The sequence below is a fragment of the Stomoxys calcitrans genome, chromosome 3 (assembly GCF_963082655.1).
Source record: "Stomoxys calcitrans chromosome 3, idStoCalc2.1, whole genome shotgun sequence".
Classification (NCBI taxonomy): Eukaryota; Metazoa; Arthropoda; class Insecta; order Diptera; family Muscidae; genus Stomoxys; species Stomoxys calcitrans.
Window position 1 is genome coordinate 64,663,668 of NC_081554.1, and position 21,409 is coordinate 64,685,076.

The 21,409-nt window shown below is 42.1% G+C and overlaps 1 protein-coding gene across 1 annotated transcript in view; it reads left to right on the top strand.

Annotated features, from left to right (window-relative positions):
* Positions 1-21,409, top strand: part of LOC106089633 (bridge-like lipid transfer protein family member 3B) — a 173,795-nt gene that overhangs the window by 125,521 nt on the left and 26,865 nt on the right. Inside the window, exons 9-16 of the mRNA XM_059365966.1 lie at positions 4,707-4,799; positions 4,870-5,438; positions 5,472-6,098; positions 6,199-6,358; positions 13,015-13,153; positions 13,220-13,401; positions 13,477-13,828; positions 13,886-14,000. Coding sequence (XP_059221949.1) covers positions 4,707-4,799; positions 4,870-5,438; positions 5,472-6,098; positions 6,199-6,358; positions 13,015-13,153; positions 13,220-13,401; positions 13,477-13,828; positions 13,886-14,000 — 2,237 coding nt within the window. The remainder of the gene's footprint in view (positions 1-4,706; positions 4,800-4,869; positions 5,439-5,471; positions 6,099-6,198; positions 6,359-13,014; positions 13,154-13,219; positions 13,402-13,476; positions 13,829-13,885; positions 14,001-21,409) is intronic.

Genomic DNA, 21,409 nt, shown 5'->3' on the forward strand with positions numbered 1-21,409 from the left:
CGCTTTAAATACTAAAAAATAACCGCGAAAAAGAAAATTTCCAAACGAGTTCTTTTCCCGATATCTCTTTTTAGGCAACTTATGATAAAACAAAAGAATTGTAAAATTTCAGCCAATTCGAATAAAAATTGCGTCCTTTAGTGGCCCAAGAAGTAAAATAGGGAGATCGGTTTATATGGGAGCCATATCAGGCTATAGACCGCTTCAAACCATAATATACACGCATGTTGAAGGTCATAAGAGAAGTCGTTGCACAAAATTTCAGGCAAATCGGATAATAATTGCGACCTCTAGAGGCTCAAGAAATCAAGATCCCAGATCTGTTTATATGGCAGCTATATCAGGTTATGGACCAACTAAAACCATATTTAACACAGTTGTTGGAAGTCAAAACAAACCAATTCTGGCAAAGTTTCAGCCAAATCGGATAAGAATTGCGCTCTCTTGAGGCTCAAGAAGTCAAGATCCCAGATCGGTTTATATGGTAGCTATATCAGATTATGGAACGATTTGAACCATACTTGGCACAATTGTTGGATATCATAACAAAACACGCCGTGCAAAATTTTATTCCAATCGGATAAGAATTGCGTCCTCTAGAGGCTTAAGAAGTCAAGACCCAAGATCGGTTTATATGGCAGCATTATCAAAACATGGACCGATTTGAACCATACTTAGCGCAGTAGTTAAAAATGATGCCAAAACATCACGTGCAAAATTCACGTCAAATCGGACGAGAATTGCGCCCTCAAAAAGCTCAAGAAGTCAAGACCCAAAATCGGTTTATATCGCAGCTATATCACATTATGGACCGATTTGAACCATGCTTGGCACAATTGTTGGATATCATAACAAAACATATCGTGCAAAATTTTATTCCAATCGGATAAGAATTGCGTCCTCTAGAGGTTCAAGAAGTCAAGACCCAAGATCGGTTTATATGGCAGCTATATCAGATTATGGACCGATTCGAACCATACTTGGCACAATTGTTGGATATCATAACAAAACTCTTCGTGCAAAATTTTATTCCAATCGGATAAGAATTGCATCCTCTAGAGGCTCAAGAAGTCAGAACCCAAGATCGGTTTATATATAGCATCTATATCAAAAAATGGACTGATATGGCCCATTTACAATCCTAACCTACCGACACTAATAAGAAGTATTTGTGCAAAATTTCAAGCGGCTAGCTTTACTCCTTCGAAAGTTAGGGTGCTTTCGGCAGACAGACGGACGTACGGACAGACAGACGGACGGACATGTCTAGATCGACATAAAATGTCACGACGATCAAGAATATATATACTTTATGGGGTCTTAGGCGAATATTTCGAGTAGTTGCAATCAGAATGACGAAATTAGTATACCCCCTTCCTATGGTGGAGGGTATAAAAAATATGCCGGACATTTAGGCCTGTTTTTTTAGACACTTTACAGCAAAAACATTTTGAAAATCGGACCATAAATGCGCTTTTGAAAGCCCGAACCAAATTTTGTAGGGCCAAGGTGACCAACTTTAAAGGCCCACCAATGGCCCCTGGGACTTGTAGGACCCTGAAATTTTCCATATAAACTGGATAACACCTCGGCTATAACCATGTAAAATGGAAGATATCTCTATCTGTTTCAAAATGGCAGACTTATTTCCAATTATTTTTTTTTCCCATCCCACTGTGCGACGGAAGGACATGGCTAGAAGAAGAACAAGAATATATACACTTTATAGGGACGCAGATCAATATTTCGAGGTGTTACAAATGGAATGACTAGATTAGCATACCCCCATCCTACAGATGTGGGTATAAAAACAAATTGTTGCAAATTTCACAAAATTTTCACATCGTCTGCAGATGATGTTACAATATAATACTTTTTAAGGGTAATGATCCGAACCAGTTATACAGAAGGTCCGACAGGGTCTTGCATATGGCATATGGCTGGGACCCATGGGTCTCAATGTTAACCCAGAGAAGACAGAAGACGAATGTGGGCCAATTTGACGCACCACGTTTCCTCAATAAAACGATTTCGATATCTGACAAAGTCAAATACTTAGGAGTGATATTGGATAGAAAACTTAATTGGAAGTGTTATATTAAGGAGCGTATTGTGAAGGCTCACAGATGTTGGGCACGAAATTGGGCCTGAATCCGATGATAGTCCACGGGCTCTACATCAGCGTGATAAGACCAAAACTTAGTTACCCCTCAGTAGTTTGGTGGACTATAGTGGAGAAAAAGTGCAACATAAGGACCATAAAACGGGTTCAGAGACTATTCTAGATATCCGACCTATCGACATACAGATTAAGTGTGAGGCATCCATTGTGGCTTTGAGACTTAAAGCGATGAGAAAATTTATTGGGGATAGGAGCAGCTCATACCATCGCGGTATAATCGAGGCGACAATAGTATACCTGGAAGGAAGGAAAGATGTTTCCGATCGGATACCAAAGACGACACTTGAGGTCGAGTACGAGGCACTGCGACCAGCGACACGGTCTTGATCTGACGGAACCCTAGTATTGCTATCTGGAAGATCATGTTACATGGATGGATCAAAGCCAGAGGACAGAGTGGGCCTGGGGGTTTACATTGAGAACTCAGGGACTGAGATCTGTTTTAGACTGCCTGAACATAATACGGTCCTGCAGGCGGAAATCCGGGGATCACGGAATGCATGCGGTGGTGTGTGAACATCTTTACGGACAGTAAACTGGCCATAAGGGCAATAACAACCAGGACGGTAAGGTCACGAATAGTCTTGCAGTGTAAGAAGGAGATTAACGCCTTCTCTGAGGATGACAAAATCCGCATTATTTGGATACCGTGCCATAACGGAGTAAGGGGGAATAAAAGGGCAGATGATTTAGCGGTGAAGGTTAGAGGATCTTCGCTTTACTTTACTTACTTTAATTGGCTATGACAGGATATTTGTTCCACTAGCCGAACGTAGAATAGCGTCCCAAGCGCCTCGATCTTCTGCCTATATTCTCCGTTAACGCAGGCTAGAGGATCGCCGTCAATAAACTTGGTTAACCCGAAGCCTTTCGAGTCGACGCAGTCCGAGTTAAGGGCGTGGGCAACGAACAGCAAAACAGTTGGTAGCATATACGGATCGTACGAGGGGGTATATCCAGATCGTGGGAAGACGAGGCTATTACAGAAAGGAAGTAAGAAGAATGTCAGTTGTTGTTGTAGCCACATGTCTATATATGTCGAGGTGGCGATCCTCATGCAGGTGAGTAAGCTCGTTACGGTCCAAAGGATCGATCGCCGCGAAAATTGGGTGGCCATTGGTTATTTAAAGGCGCCTATGACTCGCCTTATCATATCGAGCATCACAGGCACTAAGTATTTATGCAAGAGCCGATGCCGCCCGGTTTTTTACTGAGACTCTCCGCTCGATACCGCTGATTGTCCGCGACTGCCATTGCAGCTACTCCGTATGAAGCATTCCATTATCCGCAACCTGTAGACGCGCCCAGTACCTCGCAGCTAAGATTCTCGTGATAACAATGAACACCACACAGATCGGAGCTCAATGTTACAGCCTGTGTGGTACTCATAGTTATCCCGTGCCGGGAAGGAGGTCAATGGCATTGGAAATGCTCCAATGTCTCATCACTTTCCCCACATGCCCTGCACATGATATCACTTGCCGCACCTATCTTCTATAAGAGAGCTTGTAGTGTCCCGTTATGATACCAAAAGGAGGTCAGTATAGCTTTTGGTATCATAACGGGATACCAACTTCTCTTCACCTTCCCCACTTGCTATCACTTGCCGCACCGATCTTGTATAAGAGAGCTCGTAGTGTCCCGTTATGATACCAAAAGGAGGTCAGTATAGCTTTTGGTATCATAACGGGACACATAGAACTACTCACTTATGCAAAATCGGTGCGGCAAGTGATAGAATGTGGGGAAGATGATGAGACGTTCGTGCATTTCCTATGTCATTGAACGGCTTTCGCGGCTAAAAGACACCGGTACTTAGGTAGGGAGACAATACGAGACATGAACCAACTAAGAGGAGTGGTATGGAAAAGAATTAAGGATTTTGTAAATAACACGAAATTCTTAACTTAGATTTTCTTTTTCGGGATAGCTTTTTAGTATTTAGAGCGCACAACAAGGCGATTCCTGTCTTAGTTGTATGTCCATTGTGGCATGGGGCGGATTTCTATCCGCACCCTCTTTTCAACCTAACCTAACTGCGCTAAGGAGAGTTAGAGGACTTATTAAGCCCAGTTTCAAAACAAAAGCGTGCTTTACATCGTACTAAAAAGTCGTTTGGTATGTAGAGCACCCTAATCAATTTGACAAAGGTGTTGATGAAGATGCATGGCATATCAGAAATCATGATCCACCAAGCCAGTCAAATTTTTTTAAAAAATAGCACACACTTGCAAAACTTTTATAACTTCTTTGCTATGCTATTTTTTGAATAAAACTCATTGAATATGATCTCGAGCTGGAATATTGTCCGAAAACAAAAATATTTGTAAAAATCCTACTTTTGAAAAGATGTTCCTTGAAGGTGAAATCTTCTTTCGTTATTTTTGTTTGTCACTAATGACATATTTGTTTATTTGGTACTTTGCTATTCCGGCTGGGCCACAAAATGTTAATGTTTTATTTGTATTTAATTATTTGAAATTTCAATGATTATTTAACAACAATGGTTTATTCATTCTTTTAGGTGATAAGGATCGTTATTCGTTTCCAGCAGAAATGCCTATTATACATGCGGAATTCACCTACTTTTATTACCCCGGCGACTTTATATTTCCCTGTAAGTTTTTAATTTTTGTTGTAAGTACCCTTTTTTTTTATTGTAATCTTTTAACTTTTTTCTCTTACAGTGCCCCCGTCCAAAGTATTCGTCCATATTAATCCCTTGCAAATTCATTTCGATTTGTGTTCCATATTGTGGCTCAATTCCTTTGCTTTGAATCTGCATGAAAGCCTATTGCGCACCAGCATTGCGGTCTCACCGACCAATTCAGCAGCTCTAGGATCACCATCCACCATAGGATCGCATGGTTCACAGGCCACTACGCTCAAGGGCTCCTCCAAATTCTCGCTGTATAATGAAGAACCCGAAGTGAATGAACCCAATCTAATGTATATGGATGTTAAAGTTGAGGCCATAATGCCTCGCATTGTAATTGAATCGTCTTTGGAGACGGCCAATCAAAAGGACCGCCCGAAAATGATGCAAATACAAATATCCCGTTTTGCTTTAACCAATATACGTGAAATGGGTTCATCTCGTGCGGATCTTGCCCAAGCCTTACATTCTTTGCAGGAGGGATCTCTGGTCTTTGGCACCGGGTTTCCCTCGGCTAGGGGCGATATGTGTATAGTTACCGATCGTATACTCTCACATGTGGCCGCTACAGATGTGGGAGCTTCGGCAGAGAGTCCGGCAGCCACATTCAATGCCAGTGGACACCAGCAACAGTCGCCGCCGCAACAGCAGCAGCAGCAGCATCGTTCTTCATCTATACCCAAATCGGCTTCTTTGCAAAATCTTTCACGTTATGCCATGTGGTCTGAACCAAGAGATGTCTGGTGTATAAAATTTGATCCGGTATGGATAGATTTTATGGGTGCCCGTTCGTTGGGCGCCAATAAATCCATACCCTTTGTTGATGCCGTACCCATAACACTCTGGCTGCACTCGGGCACCGGAGCCATGTCACCGAATGAGCCACACAGTAAGACGGGTAGTCGCAAAGGTAGTGGCGGTGATGACGATGCCTCGCAATCAGGAGCTTCAACAGCAAAGGGACCAGCTTTCTCCATGGAAGCGAATATAAATCGTTTAGATTATGCCAATAGTAATACAAAATTGCCCCGCAATCCCTTTCTGGACAGTGAGGAAGATATAAATGCTGGTCGCAAATCGCAAGCCTCATCTAATGCTAGTAACGAACGCACCGCCGATGTGCATGCCATTGCTCATATTTCCAATTTGGTTAGTGTGCAAATCGATCACTACCAGTACTTGTTCCTGTTGCGTTTGGGTGAGGAGTTCAGCGAGATGTCTACATATTTGTCACTGGATGCCGAGAGGATATTACAAAAGGTTTGCCAAGCCCGCAACAGAGGCCTTATTAGCCATGATTGAGAGAATTTTGAGTATAGGAAGATCATTTGTTATGCTTTCTTTTTCTTTCTATTTTCAGCAAAACACCAGCAAATCTTTGATATTGGGTTGTGTGGTACCACAAATTGAGGTGACATTTGTTATGCCGTCTCCAACACCCGGTAAGGAATCAAGTGGTGGTGATGCTGAAAGTGTCTTACCTGACTCAGCTAGTTTGGGTGATGATTTACATATAAATAGTAAGAGTATTTTTGATTTTTTTATTTACGGTCCTACTATTTCTTCTTCTACATCTTCTTCCTTTTCCCCCCCATTCTGTCTTTCTTTCTTTCTTGCAATATTCGAAATATATTTGAGTGGCAAGCGCCGTGCTCTTCTTTAGTTCTATAGTTTCACGTAACTTTGCTTTACTTGTCGAAATTTTACGCATTAACTCTTTTTTTTTCGTTATTTTCCACATACAACTCACCCACCTATATACATTTGTATCCACTTTACCACCTCTAACATTCTTTTTTTTTTCTTTAAAGAAAATCTTGATGTCGTCTAACTTTTTTTACCTTATTTCTCATGCACCCACCCTAATAAAATTTTAATATTTTTTTCGAATAAGGCATGCTCATTATTTCTATTTTATCGCATCCCACGATTGGTCGAGGTAGGGTGAAATAACACACAGTGAAGATGAAAGGTCGTGAACTTAATATTAAATTTCCCGTGAACATCCCACTAAGGAACAGCGTATACTTCTTTCATGTCAACGGTTGCATTCCGATTAAAGTTTAGACCCAATAATAGAGGGGCCTCCTTTTTATGCTGAGTTTGAATGGCGTGCCGCCTAGCCACACCACCTGGTACAGAACTTTTAACATGGCAGGATATCTCACAAATGTAGCCAGCATTAGTAAAAGGATAACCAGCGATGATAAGTTTTTCTAACGTTCACGTCGGGATTTTGAACCCAGGCGTTCAGCATCATAGACACACATGCTAATCTCTCCGCCACGGTTGCCTCCTCGGCCATAACTGGTTTTTGTAATGTATATCCTCTAAGCTTGCTGGGATGTTTTTAGCGGGGACTGAGCTAATTGGGAGCTTATTGCGCATGCCAACTAATCGCGGATAATTCATGCTCTGGGTTATCCTTCTCCTCCAGCGAGGTAGATAAGGCACCCCCTAATCGCCTTACATTTCCATTTCGCAAGTGCAGCCGGCCAAAGATTTGGGGACATTTCTCTTGTTTCTAATTGCAGGCTGCAGAAGCATGGGCTGACATCGAGAAGAGGTTGTTGAGAATCACCCCGAGAATTGTTGCGTGTTTTACTAGGTTAGGTTGAACAGATGGTGCGGATATTAATCCGCTCCATGCCACTATGGACATACACCAAAGTCAGTAATCGGCTTGTTGTGCGCTCTAATTAGGAGGGGAAAACCACCGCTGAAAATTTTTTTCTGATGGTCTCGCCAGGATTCGAGTCCAGGCGTTCAGCGTCATAGGCGGACATGCTAACCTCTGCGCTACGGTGGCCCCACCTAAGTATCGGTGTCTTTTTGCCGTATAAGCCGGCTAATGACATAGGAAATGCTCCACCGTCTCATCATCTTCCACACATGTCCTACACATGCTTGCCACCCAATCCCATGGCAGCCGGTTGCAGGTACCTGATTGACCCGATGGATTCCTTCATCGGCAAGGGCTGCCGTCTCAGTGTATAACACACTGCTACAACAATAAAAACCACATGCTATCACTTGCCGCACCGATTTTTCATAAGCGAGTTCATAGTGTTATGTGTCTCGTTATGATACCAAAAGCTATACCGACTTCCTTCTTACTTCCTTTCAGTAATAGGCTCGTCCTCTCAATATGCGGATCACCCCATAGGTTTTTTCGCCGTCCTTTCGACTGTAACGCTGTTTCACAGTGTTGCAAGCACGTTCGTCGGTCATGCCCTTAACTCGGACTGCGTCGACCCGAAAGGCTTCGGGTTAAGCAAGTTTTTTGACAGCAGTCGCCTGGACTTGACCGCCAAATCGTCTGCCCTTTCATTACCCCTTACTCCGTTATGGCCCAACACCCAAACGATGTGGATTGTGCCATCCTCAGAGAAGGCGTTAATCTCCTTCTTACAATCCAAGACTGTTTGCGAATTAACCCTCCTGGTTGTTATAGCCCTTATGGTCATTTTACTGTTCGTAAAAATGTTCAGACTCGACGTCCTTGCGTTAGCACCACACCACCTCACGCATTCCGTGATCGCCCGGATCTCTACCTGCAGGATCGTTGTTGTTGTTGTAGCAGTGTGTTATACAATGAGACGGCAGCCCTTGTCGATGATGAACTCCAACGGGTCAATCCGGTACGTGCAACCGGCTGTCAGGGGATTGCTGCAAGATCGTATTATGGACAGGCAGTCTAAAACAGATCTCAGTCCTTGGTTCTCAATGTAGACTCCTAGTCCCACTCTGTCTTCTAGCTTTGACCAATACGTGTAACATGACCTTCCACATGGCAATGATGCATATCCATATCTAAATATGGTCCAATCTGGACGATATTCTACAAAAAGGTTTAGGGGAGTACCAGAACTCCTTATTCTAAATTTCATCGAAATAGGATGAAAAATTCTCCTTTTATAGGCTCATTACACTATATCGGGAGATCGGTGTATATAGCAGCTATAACCAAATATGGTCCAATCAGGACTACATTTGACAGAAATGAGTAAGGGTCTTCCAGAACACACCGTGCCAAATTTCATCGAATTAGGGTAATAAATGGATTTTTTATGGCCTCAATACCCTATACCGGGAGATCGGGCAGTCGGTCTATAGCGCAGCTATATCCAAATATAGTCCGATATGAACCACACTTCACAGAAATGGGTAGGGGTCTTCCAGAACTCACTGTGCCAAATTTCATCGAAATCGGATAAAAAATTACCAATTTATTGCCTCAAGACTTTAAGTCTGCAAATCGGTCTATATAGAGGCTATATAAAACTAAAATCCGATTTTATGAGATCAGAAGGTCAGGTTTATATACAAAGAATACGAAATCATCAAAAATTTTTTGGAAAAAGGTTTTTGTACCCAAGATATCTGCAAAATTATAAATACCCAGCTTTTGGGTTTAAATGTGTAAATACCCGGGTATTTACCCAATTTACCGGGTAAATACCTTTCGGGTATTTACCCATCTCTAACCATTGGTCGCTCTGTTCCCGTGGTGATAGGTCGTATAGGCCGGAACGAGCTTACTCACCTACAGTAGCTTGTTGATGATTGCCACCTTCACATGAAAATGTGGTTGCAACAACGAAGTAACCTTGTTGACCACGTACAAAGCAATTGACCGGTCAGTGGTAAGTGACGCAGCGGAAGTGTGCTCTGTGACACGCAGTGGAATAATATTCAGAAAGATCCTACCCGTGGAAAGACAAAACTACATGATGTCAAAGCAATACCTTCTGTGCTGCTATCGCAGGGACTATCCAAATCATCATCTTGTGGATAGGTTTCCACCGTCGAGAAGCCCTAAGGTGGATATACTTGATCTAGAGCGAGAGGTTCGGGGCTACAAGATAGAACCTCTAGATCAAGTCGGTCTAGACAACATTCATGCAGATACGGTGAATAGCTACCGGGTGAATGTGGTCCGTCCTTAGAGAATGATCACCTCCCATTGCTTTTGAAAAAATTAACCTCCCCTGGCAAACTAGAGTAGTTCTGGCTCAATTATGAACCGGCAGATGAGCCGCCTCAATTCCTACTGAGCAAAGATTGATTCCAACGTGCAGAATGTATGTCCCGATTGTGACCAGGGACCATACGACTCACTAGACCTGTTTAACTGCGCTGTCGGACCCACTCGACTCAGACCCGGATGCCTCTGGACGCACCCCATCTTAGTCGCAGAGTTCCTGGATCTGGATATTCAATAGAATCAAGTAGACGATAGATAGATCACAACACATTGCTACAACAACAACAACCCCCGGCACAGCCTCGGCACGGGATAGCTGCGTGCACCACACAAACTGGAACTTTGAGGTCCGATCTGTGTGGTGTTCTTTGCTGTCAATATCCCTGCTGTCGCGTCCACTGGTTGCGGATATTGGAATGCTTCATACGGAGTAACTATAACGGCAGTCGCGGACATTCAGCGGTATCAAGCGGAGAGTCTCAGCGAGACGTCGGGTGGCACCGGCTCTTGCACAAATACTGAGTGCATATGATGCTCGATATGACAATGCGAGTTACTGACTTACTGGCTTTAAATGATCAATGGGGACTCTGTTCCCACGGCGATCGGTCCTTTGGACCGGAACGAGCTTGCTCACATACAGGAGCTTGGCGGGGATCGCCACATTCACATGAAAATTTGAATGTGGCGATCCCCGCATTTTCTACAACTGCTTGCAGAGCAGGCCTTTGCTGAATGGTCAATCTTGAAGCAATTGATGCAAAGTTTGAGTCTCTCAGATTCTGCCATTTTCAAAAATTGTTTGCAGTGATAGAGCGGATGGGGTCCATTGTTACATAATTTGCAAATTTTGTTTCCAGATGCTGCCACAGTAGAGACTACCTGGCTTGTGTCTTGTTGTCCTGCCGGTCTATCCTTGACTCCAATAGAATCCATTGATTGAAACTGGAATTCTAGGAAATATAGTAATTCTTCTTCTTCAATTGTTGGTACCTCCTTTGGTTTACCGAGTGATTGCATAAACCTATTGGGAAGGTTACGATCCATCTTTTTAACCATTAATGTCAGCAGTATGGCATCCCAAGAGGAAGTATCAATTCCCAGATTATTCAGTGCCAGCAGACATTCTGTAGTAGTGTCATGCAAACCTTTGATTGTAGCTGCAGAGAATGTCCCCGTTGGTTGATTAAAGATCTTCTCAACTAATGTGGACACTAAAACTCTTTTGTTGCTGTAACGCTCCTGCAGGAGCAACCAATCGGTTTTGTAATTTTCATCTGTTAATGTCAGGTGGCTTTTAAGGTTGCTTGCTTCTCCCGAAACATTTGTTTTCAGGTATCACATTTTTTGTACGTTGGGCAGCAGTTGCCTATCTTCCATCTCCAAGAATAGTTCATAAAATTTGCTCCACTTCAAATAGTCGCCGTTAAACTGCGGGATTGTAAGTAGTAATGAATTTAGCGGTACAGAATTGATTGCCCGTGACTATCTATAAGTAGCTGGTTCTTCATGTTTGTCCCCTATTACATAAAGCCTTATAATTTGATGTTGAACTGAATCTTCCAACGCATTGTATTCCTCTTGGTCAAGGCCTAATTCCGATGGGTCCTCCAGGTGCTGCCAAACTTCATCGTAAAGGTTCTGTATTTGAAGCTACATACATTTAAATGTGTCGATCTTGATGGAGTAGCGTTGTTTTGGTACGCCGTCCTCCACCGATGTCAAACCCTGCAGGAATCGGTTTAAGGCTGTCATCCGAGCCTCTATTTTCCTAGTTATCCCTTGAAGCGGGTTTAACTCCTTTTGCTGAATTTTTAAAGTTGGTGGGTTCTCGTTCACTCTCTCTCTCTCTCTTTTGTGATGGCAATGGCTTATATGGCTTGGCTCTCAGGTTCTTTATGCACTCTTCAATGTCAGTCATGGCGGCACTATACATAACTCCCACAGATGTGTGTAAATTCTCCATTATGTAAGGATCATCAGCCGACAGCGTTGGGTCATATCGTACAGCATTCTCTGTTACTCCAAATGCCTGTCACAGGAATGTCAACTCTTTCGATTGTTTTTTTTATAAAATTCCAACTTTCTATGCTCCTGGGGCGCTTTTTTTAATGTTGGCTATGGATTTCTCGATCTCCCACGCCTTCTGGGCCATGAATTGTTGAAGATTGGACATCGTGCTACCTTCTGGACTGAGTTCCGTTGGTTGATGATTGATTGTTAGACCACAGACCACAGAGTTATGTCTGTCCAAATTTAAACTATCTTCGACTGTTTTGTTGGAAATGTATGGTGCAGTTGATGCGTGTCCCATGCGGACTGGGGTCAACAAAATGCTATTGGTGCCTGTTGGTGGAGGTGGCATCGAATGTATGGTGCCTGAATATTAATGAAAATGTGCGTTCATCCGATTAAGTTTAAAGCATTTAGGAGTTCCTTACCACTGGTGGGGGGAAACTCAAAAATGTCTATAACCTATTGTCAGGGGTTCGGAGCGTCGGTGCGTGTTCCGACTTATAGCATTTAGAGTCCCTTACATCTGGTGGGGGAAAACTCAAATGTCTATAACCTATTGTCAGGGGGTCGGAGAGTCGGTGCGTTTTCCGAATTGTAGCATTTAAAGTCCCTTACCTCTGGTGGGGGGAAACTCAAATGTCTATAACCTATTGTCAGGGGGTCACCGAAATGTCAATTCAAGAAGGGGTAAATGCAAGTTATGCAGGCGCATGCGGATTTAAATTGAGTTCATTGATTCTACGTATGTGCTTTCCAAATATCATTTGCATAACTGCTGAGTTGCCGAAAATGGTCAATCCAATCCATGGGTTAGACCTGTTACAGCTGTGAGTTCAATGGTGCGATAAAGTATTCATTCATTTTTGTCATCACCCTTTTATCTTCTCTTTTTATTCATTCATAATTCTTTTTTTTGGCGTGTCCTAGAAAACAAATTCGTTTTCTTTTCTTTTTTAATTGTCACTGGCACTGGGTAGTACTAGAATTACAATTAGTGGTGATCATGATGCAATGGCAAGACACCTATTATCAGATCACCACATGCTTACAGTAAAATACACACTAATCGATACTAATTTGCTTTAATTTTTCGACGTGACTCACAACTCCTTCCGCTCATTGTCATAACACCCCCCCAAGAACTAAGAATTATTTTCTCAAACATTGTTACAGGTACAAATATAACCTGGCCCACACCACCCTTAGAGCAAATCAAAAGCAATACCTTTGGTAGCGTAGAGACACCATCACCTATAACAAATGAAGCACCCTTTGATAGTGGCATACATTTATCAAATCCAAATACCCATGGGTAAGGAAAACAATTGCACGAAATGGAACTTTTAGTAGTTTGTTATTGGTTTTGTTACTCTTATAGGTACAATGTCCAAATTCAAAGTACTCCAACCATGGCTTCATCTATGACTATGAGTCAGACATCCACCAAACCCGATACGGGGGTATTTACCCAATCAGCAGCATCATCTTCATCGAAGAGCTATCGTTCGGCCAAGAATTCAACCAGTGATGCCCCCAGTTTAACGAAGGAATTCAATTCTGGTAAGTGGAAGATATAACGGATTTTGCTCAGGTGAAAAGTTTCAAAATTCCCCCACTTTTTTGCATTTTCCACAGGTTTTATGACCATGAAAAAGGGTTTTTCCAGCATTATGACTTCCATTGACTCGGCCATAACGTCAAGGACACAAACGGATGATATGAGCGATACATTTTCCATACAAAGTGATGTTAGCTCAGATTCGGAAAACTTTGCCATTGTTATGGGTGATGATAAGACCATGGATTGCATTGATGTGATGTTTCGCCTCAATCCCTTCACCACAGAGGGCAATATGAAAGCTTCGCCTGTGGAGGTGGCCAGTGAAGTTTATGAAGAGCCAATTAAAACGAATTTGAGTTCACCATCGGAGCCTTCGGAGGCCAGCACATGGCGGAGGCGTGATTTGGTTTCAATGGCCACTTTTAGGTTAAATTTTTAAACTTTTTCATTTAAAATCAAATATTTAAAAGTTAGTTTTTTTAGACTTACAACAGTTGAGGTTATACAACAAAAGGAAGGAAATAATTCCACTTTACGTGTTCAGGTTGCCGCCATATCTTGTGATGAATGTGGTGCCATACCCTGGGATGAGTTACAGGTAAGTGGGACTTGTATTTTGTAGGGATTTTATTTTTAATTCGTTTGTTTAAGTTCAATTGTTTGTCCTTTTAACTCAGTTCCTGTTATGTTTTTCTTTTTGTTTAATTAATTTGTGTTCTTATTGATTTATTGTTTTGTGTTTAATTCGTTACTAAGCAGTTCACTATTTTTTTCTGTTAATATTGTAAATAACCCATTTTCTATTTTTTTTACCCATATAACAAGAAAAAGAAAACTATAAATGTTTTTTGCTAAAATATTGAAAATTATTGCATGTTTTTTTAAATTCACTTTTATTATCTTTAACAACCGTGTATTTGTTCATTATTTTCTATATATCTTTATGGGACAAGAAAGAATTTTTTTTTTATTTTTAAACTCATTTTGGTTTCCTTGGTAGCCGAGTTGGAAGCGTGCTCTGATTACCAGTGCTGAGTTGTGGGCTCAATTCCCACCTGTAGCCTGTTGCTACTGTGGCCTCACAATGGACTAAAATAAGTCTAAGTGCCCGGCACGGAATAGCTGTGAGCACCACATAGGTTGGTGTCTGTAAGCACCACACTGTGTGGTGTTCATTGCTGTCACAAGAAGCTTAGCTGCAAGCTACCAGGTTGCGGATAGTGGAATGCTCCATAAGGAATAGCTGCAATTGCAGTCGCAAACAATCAGCGGTATCGAGCGGAGAGTCTCAGCGAGAGGACGGGAGGTACCGGTTCATGCACAAATACTGAGTGGCAATGATGCTCGATATGACATTGTGGGTTATTGGCGGCTTTAAATAACCAATGACCACCCTGTTCCCGCGGCGATCGGTCCTTTGGACCGGAACAAGCTTGCTCACCTACAGTAGCTTTACGAGGATCGCCACGTCCACATGAAAATATGATTACGAAAACAACAACGAAACCATATATGACACGGATGTGTCAAATTTCAGTGAAATTGGATTATAAATGCGCCTTTTATGGGGCCAAGACTTTTAATCGAGATATCGGTCTCGGACCAATTTGGGCCAAGTTGCAGAAAAATGTCGAAAATCCTAACACAACTTACTGTCTCAAATTTTGGCGAAATCGAACAATTAATGCGCCTTTTATGGCCCTAAAACATTTAATCGAGAGATCGGTCTATATGGCAGCTATATCTAAATCTTTGCCGATCTGAGCCAAATTGAAGCAATCGTCGCCGTTCACAGCAATTGGGACTCTGTTACTAAACAACGTGGAATTTTGCGGAAGGATTTAGGTGTGAAGCCTTTCAAAAAAAAAAAAAGCTGGTGCAAGAATTGATGCTGAACGACCTTCCGCAACGCAGAATTTTTGGTAAATGCACACTTGGAAAGTTGGCCGAAGATCCACTTTTTTATCGACAAATTATGTTCAGAGGCGAAACTCTTTTTTGGCTCAATGGATACGTAAATAATCAGAATTGCCGATTATGTATTGAACATCAGCCAGAAACATTGCAAGAGCTACCAATGTATCCAGAAAAGGTCACAGTTTGGTGCGGTTTATGGGCTACTGGCATCATTGGATCGTACTTCTTAAAAGGTGATGCGAATCGTATCATAACTGTAAAGGGTGGGCGCTATCGTAAGATGATATCTCACTTTTTTTTGCCCAAAATGAAAGGGCTTGACTTGCGTGACATGTCGTTTCAACAAGACGGTGCCACATGCCACACAGCACGCGTAAAAGTGGACTTATTGAGAGGCGAGTTCGGTGAACATTTTATTTCACGTTCGGGACTGTTCAATTGGCCGCCTCGATCGTGCGATTTAACGCTTTAGACTATATTTTGTGGAGCCCCATGTTAAAGCTCATGTCTATACAGAGAAGCCCGCTTCAATTGGCGCATTGGAAGACAACATTGAAGCATTTATTCGTGAGATACCGGCTAAATGTTGGAAAGAGTATGCCAAAATTGAACTAAGTGGATGGACCATTTGAGGCGCCGTCACGGTCAACATTTGCATTAAATAATCTTCTAACATAAAGTTATATGGACCGTACTTTCAACTCATAAATATTTCATGCATTTGTCTGAATTGTATGTGTTTTTTTTTTTTAAAAACTTTCCCTTAGAATAGGCTCCAGTGCCCTAATGGACGTGGTCTTCATCGCTCCGCCTATGCCAAGATAACTTGTTATCTGAACCTACTGCATTATCCTTGGGTTGCACTTTTCTTCCATCGCAGTCCACCAAACTACTGAGGCGTATTTAAGGATTTGTCTTCTCACGCTACTGTGGAGCCAGTTCACTATCCTCGACTTCAAGCTTCGTTTCAAGCCTACGGCCCGTCTATATAGTGTCTAACATCTGTGAGCCTTCTCAGTACGCTCCTGAATGTGGCCATTCCAATTCAGTTTTCTGTGCAAGATCACTCCTAAGTATTTGACCTTGTCAGATATCGAAATCGTTCTATTGAGGAAACGTGGTGCGTCAAATTGGCCCACCTTCGTCTTCGTTGTGAATAGGCAGATTTGATTATTCTCTGGTTTAACATTAAGTTTAGCCCAGTCGTAAATCATCTGCCAGACCCTTTCGGTTCTTCTGCGTAGCTGATTGGGATCCTTACACTTAGAAGTATTATAACATCGTCTGCGTAGCATTCGAGTTCAAATCCCTCCTCAGTCAGCATCTGCAATAGGTCATTTATGGTGGCGTGCCTTGTGCCACTTTCTCGCTTATATTTATGTCAATTTATCCACCTATTCTTTAGCGTATGGTATATCCAGTCTCTAAGGACCTGGTCCACCCGGTATTGGTGTAAGAATTGGATCAGTGTCCCCGTTTGCACATTGTTTAAAGCCCTATCGATGTAAATCCATACCGCCAATGTGTACGTCTTGGCATCGAAGGATTCTTCTAATTTATGCACAACCTCGTGCGGGGCAGTCTCCACCGACCGATACGCAGAAGATTGGATCAGTGTCTCGGTCTGCACATTGTTTAAAGCCTTCTCGATGTAAATTCATACCGCCAATGTGTACGTCTTAGCATCGAAGGATTCTTCTATTTTATGCACAAACTCGTGCAGGGCAATCTCCATCGATCTTCCCTTGCCATTGGCATGCTCTTTGCACGTTAGCTAACGACGAATGGCGTGGACTTTGGAGGCCACCGTAGCGCAGAAGTTAGTGTGTCCGCCTATGATGCTGAACGCACGGGTTCGAATCCTGGCGAGACCATCAGAAACAAGTAGAAGCCTGCTAATTTCGGCCGGGCCGAATATTTTATACCCTCCACCGTGGATCGCATTTGTCGAGTTTTTTTTCCCGGCATCTCTATTTAGGCAAAAAAGTATATAAAAACAAGTAAAAGGGTGCTAAGTTCGGCCGGGCCGAATCTATGGTATGGTCCGGTTTGGACCACAATTAAATTATATGTTGGAGACCTGTATAAAATGTCAGCCAATTCGAATAAGAATTGCGCCCTTTGTGGGCTCAAGAAGTAAAATAGAGAGATCGATTTATATGGGAGCTGTATCGGGCTATATACCGATTCAGACCATAATAAACACGTATGTTAATGGTCATGAGAGAATCCGTCGTACAAAATTTCAGGCAAATCGGATAATAATTGCGACCTCTAGAGGCTCAAGAAGTCAAGATCCCAGATCGGTTTATATGGCAGCTATATCAGGTTATGAACCGATTTGAACCATATTTGGCACAGTTGTTAGATATCATAACAAAATACTACGTGCCAAAATTCATTCAAATCGGATAAGAATTGCGCCCTCTAGAGGCTCAAGTAAAATAGAGAGATCGATTTATATGGGAGCTGTATCGGGCTATATACCGATTCAGACCATAATAAACACGTATGTTAACGGTCATGAGAGAATCCGTCGTACAAAATTTCAGGCAAATCGGATAATAATTGCGACCTCTAGAGGCTCAAGAAGTCAAGATCCCAGATCGGTTTATATGGCAGCTATATCAGGTTATGAACCGATTTGAACCATATTTGGCACAGTTGTTAGATATCATAACAAAATACTACGTGGCAAAATTCATTCAAATCGGATAAGAATTGCGCACTCTAGAGACTCAAGAAGTCAAGACCCAAGATCGGTTTCAAGCGGCTAGCTTTACTCCTTCGGAAGTTAGCGTCATAAAATTTCGACATAAAATTTCACGACGATCAAGAATATATATACTTTATGGGGTCTCAGACGAATATTTCGAGTAGTTACAATCAGAATGACGAAATTAGTATACCCCCCATCTTATGGTAGAGGGTATAAAAAATTGCTCTGCTATTAGAGCGATATCAAGATATGGTCCGGTTTGGACCACAATTGAATTATATGTTGGAGACCTGTGTAAAATATCAGCCAATTCGAATAAGAATTGCGCCCTTTGGGGGCTCAACAAGTAAAATAGAGAGACCGATTTATATGGGAGCTGTATCGGGCTATAGACCGATTCAGACCATAATAAACACGTATGTTTATGGTCATGAGAGGATCAGTCGTACAAAATTTCAGGCAAATTGGATAATAATTGCGACCACTAGAGGCTCAAGAAGAAATGCGCACTCTAGAGTCTCAAGAAGTCAAGACCCAAGATCGGTTTATATGGCAGCTATATCAGGTTATGGACCGATTTGAGCCATACTTGACACAGTTGTTGGATATTATAACAGAACATGTCGTGCAAAATTTCATTCCAATCGGATATGAATTGCGCACTCTAGAGGCTCAAGAAGTAAAGACCCAAGATCGGTTTATACAGCAGCTATATCAAAACATGGACCGATATGGCTCATTTACAATACCAACCGACTTACCCTTATAAAAAGTATTTGTGCAAAATTTCAAGCGGCTAGCTTTACTCCTTCGGAAGTTGGCATGCTTTCGACAGACAGACGGCTGGACGGACGGACATGGCTAGATCGACATAAAGTGTCGCAACGATCAAAAATATATATACTTTATAGGGTCTCAGACGAATATTTCGAGTAGTTACAAACAGAATGACGAAATTAGTATACCCCCCATCCTATGGTGGAGGGTATAAAAACATTTACAGCGGTGGTTTTCCCCTCCTAATGCATTTGTGAGGTAATATGCCATGTAATGACTCCTCTACAAAGAGGTATCGCACTGCGGCACCCCGTTCGGACTCGCCTATAACAAGGATGCCCATTATCATTAAGCTTTAACTTAAATCGGACTACACTTATTGATAGGTGAGAAGTTAGCCCCTATTCCTTAGTGGAATGTTCATGGCCAAAATTTGCCATTTGCATTAGTATTACGCAGAAGTATGAACTATTGCTCAGCATATCGAGGATAAAACATTGCACAAAAAAAGGAGATTACTAAAAGTTAAAGACATATTTACACTTTTAACTGTCAATCAGCAGACGGCTTTCATGATGGATAACTTTTTACGTCTCTATAATGCAACAGTTCCAATAAGGATTAAAAGGGCCTCGGCCAACACAAAGCCATGGTTCAGTTCAAGAATCAAGGCGCTTATCGGGGACCGGGTCTTGGTTTACAGTAGAAGAAAGCGTTTCAAATCTCCAGAACTGAAAGAAGAATTCTGTGAAGCCAGGAGGAAAGTTAACAGTTTTATTAATGCGGCTTAAATGGAGTATTATTCTTCAAGATTTTATTACTCAGTAGACTCGATGAGTAAGTGGAAGGTGATACATGACATCGGAGTGGGTAAACCCAAGTCAAACACTCGATACCATGGGGATCAAGATGAACTCAACAGGACCTTCGTAAGCATATCCGATATACAAACGGACACGCAATTTTACAGTGATGATGATAGGCTGGCTTTCGTTTTTGATACCCGCAGTCCTTTTGAGGAAGTTTATGAGAGTTTTGTCCGTGTTAAGTCAAATACAATTGGTTTGGACGGAGTTGATCCGAGATTTGTACGAATGTTACTTCCATATCTCCTACCGTACTTTACGTACCTGTTTAATACAATTTTGAGCTCCAGTGTGTATCCTATTATTTGGAAGCATGCAAAGATTATCCCCATTCCCAAATCCAACGTTGATTAACGGCCGATATCAATTCTATGCGATCTCTCTAAGGTTTTCGAGAAAATCCTTTATGGACAGATGTCGGTATATCTTCACCAAGAGTCCCAGTTATCACAAAGACAGTTCGGATTATAGTTGTATTACTGCATTAGTTGAAGTGGCTGAATCGATCAGAAATGTCATTGATGAGAACAAAGTTGGATTTCTGGTTCCTTTGGATCACTCCAAAGCTTTCGAAACGGTTGATCACCTGAATTTGTGCATGAAATTACGAATTTTTTTTTAACTTCACATCAACGACTACAACTCTGATTATGTCCCTGTTATCAGAAAGACAGTCCGGCTTAAGTTCTGATTATAGTTGTACTACTGCATTGGTTGAAGTGGCTGAATCGATCAGAAATGTCATTGATGAGAACAAAGTTGGATTTCTGGTTCTTTTGGATCACTCCAAAGCTTTCGAAACGGTTGATCACATGAATTTGTGCATGAAATTACGAAATATTTTTTAACTTCACATCAACGGCAACAACTCTGATTATGTCGTATCTGAGCGATAGACGGCAGTCTGTATGCGCAGGGAATATACTATCTAACCCCTTGTCCGTACCTAAGGGGGTTCCCCAAGGCTCAATTATAGATCCACATCTGTTTTCATTATATGCGAACGACTTGCCTCGTCAACTAGCACACGGTCAGATTATGATGTGTACTGATGACGTGCAGATTTTTCAAAGCGGCTTTGTTGACAATGTAGACGACTGCATAAGTAAACTTAACGCGGACCTACTTCGCGTTTATGACAGGGCGACTGCAAATGGTTCATTACCTTGTTGCAGCAAATGTTCGCACCCGTTTGAACATGGCGAGGAAAGTGCGATCTGACACTGCACGGAAGCTGGACATTGAAAAGCTGCAAACACAACAAATAGCAGCGGCATACTCCACTCGACTGACCCAACTGCTTGATGAAAGCACTCCTTGTTCCGATGATATAATGGTGCAGTGGCAAACTATTGCCCACTCCATGGAAAATGCCGCGAAATCCGTACTTGGGTACCGGAAGCCTCTTCCAAGAAACCCATGGTTCGACCAAGAGTGTCGAGATGCTACTGAAGCCAAGAATGCGGCATATAGAGCAACCTTGCAATCAGTAGCAACGCGCCAGATGAAGGAGAGGTATCGGGAGAAGAGGAGAGGGGAGAAACGTCTATTCTGCAGAAAGAAAAAGAAAATGTAAAGACGTGAGTGTGAGCGAATTGAGATGTACAGGAGTCAGAATGAAGTCCGGAAATTCTACCAAAGAATTAAACATCAAACCGATGACCTTACTGCAGGCACATCCTCCTGCAGAAACAAAGAAGGAAATCTGGTAACTGACACAGATAATAT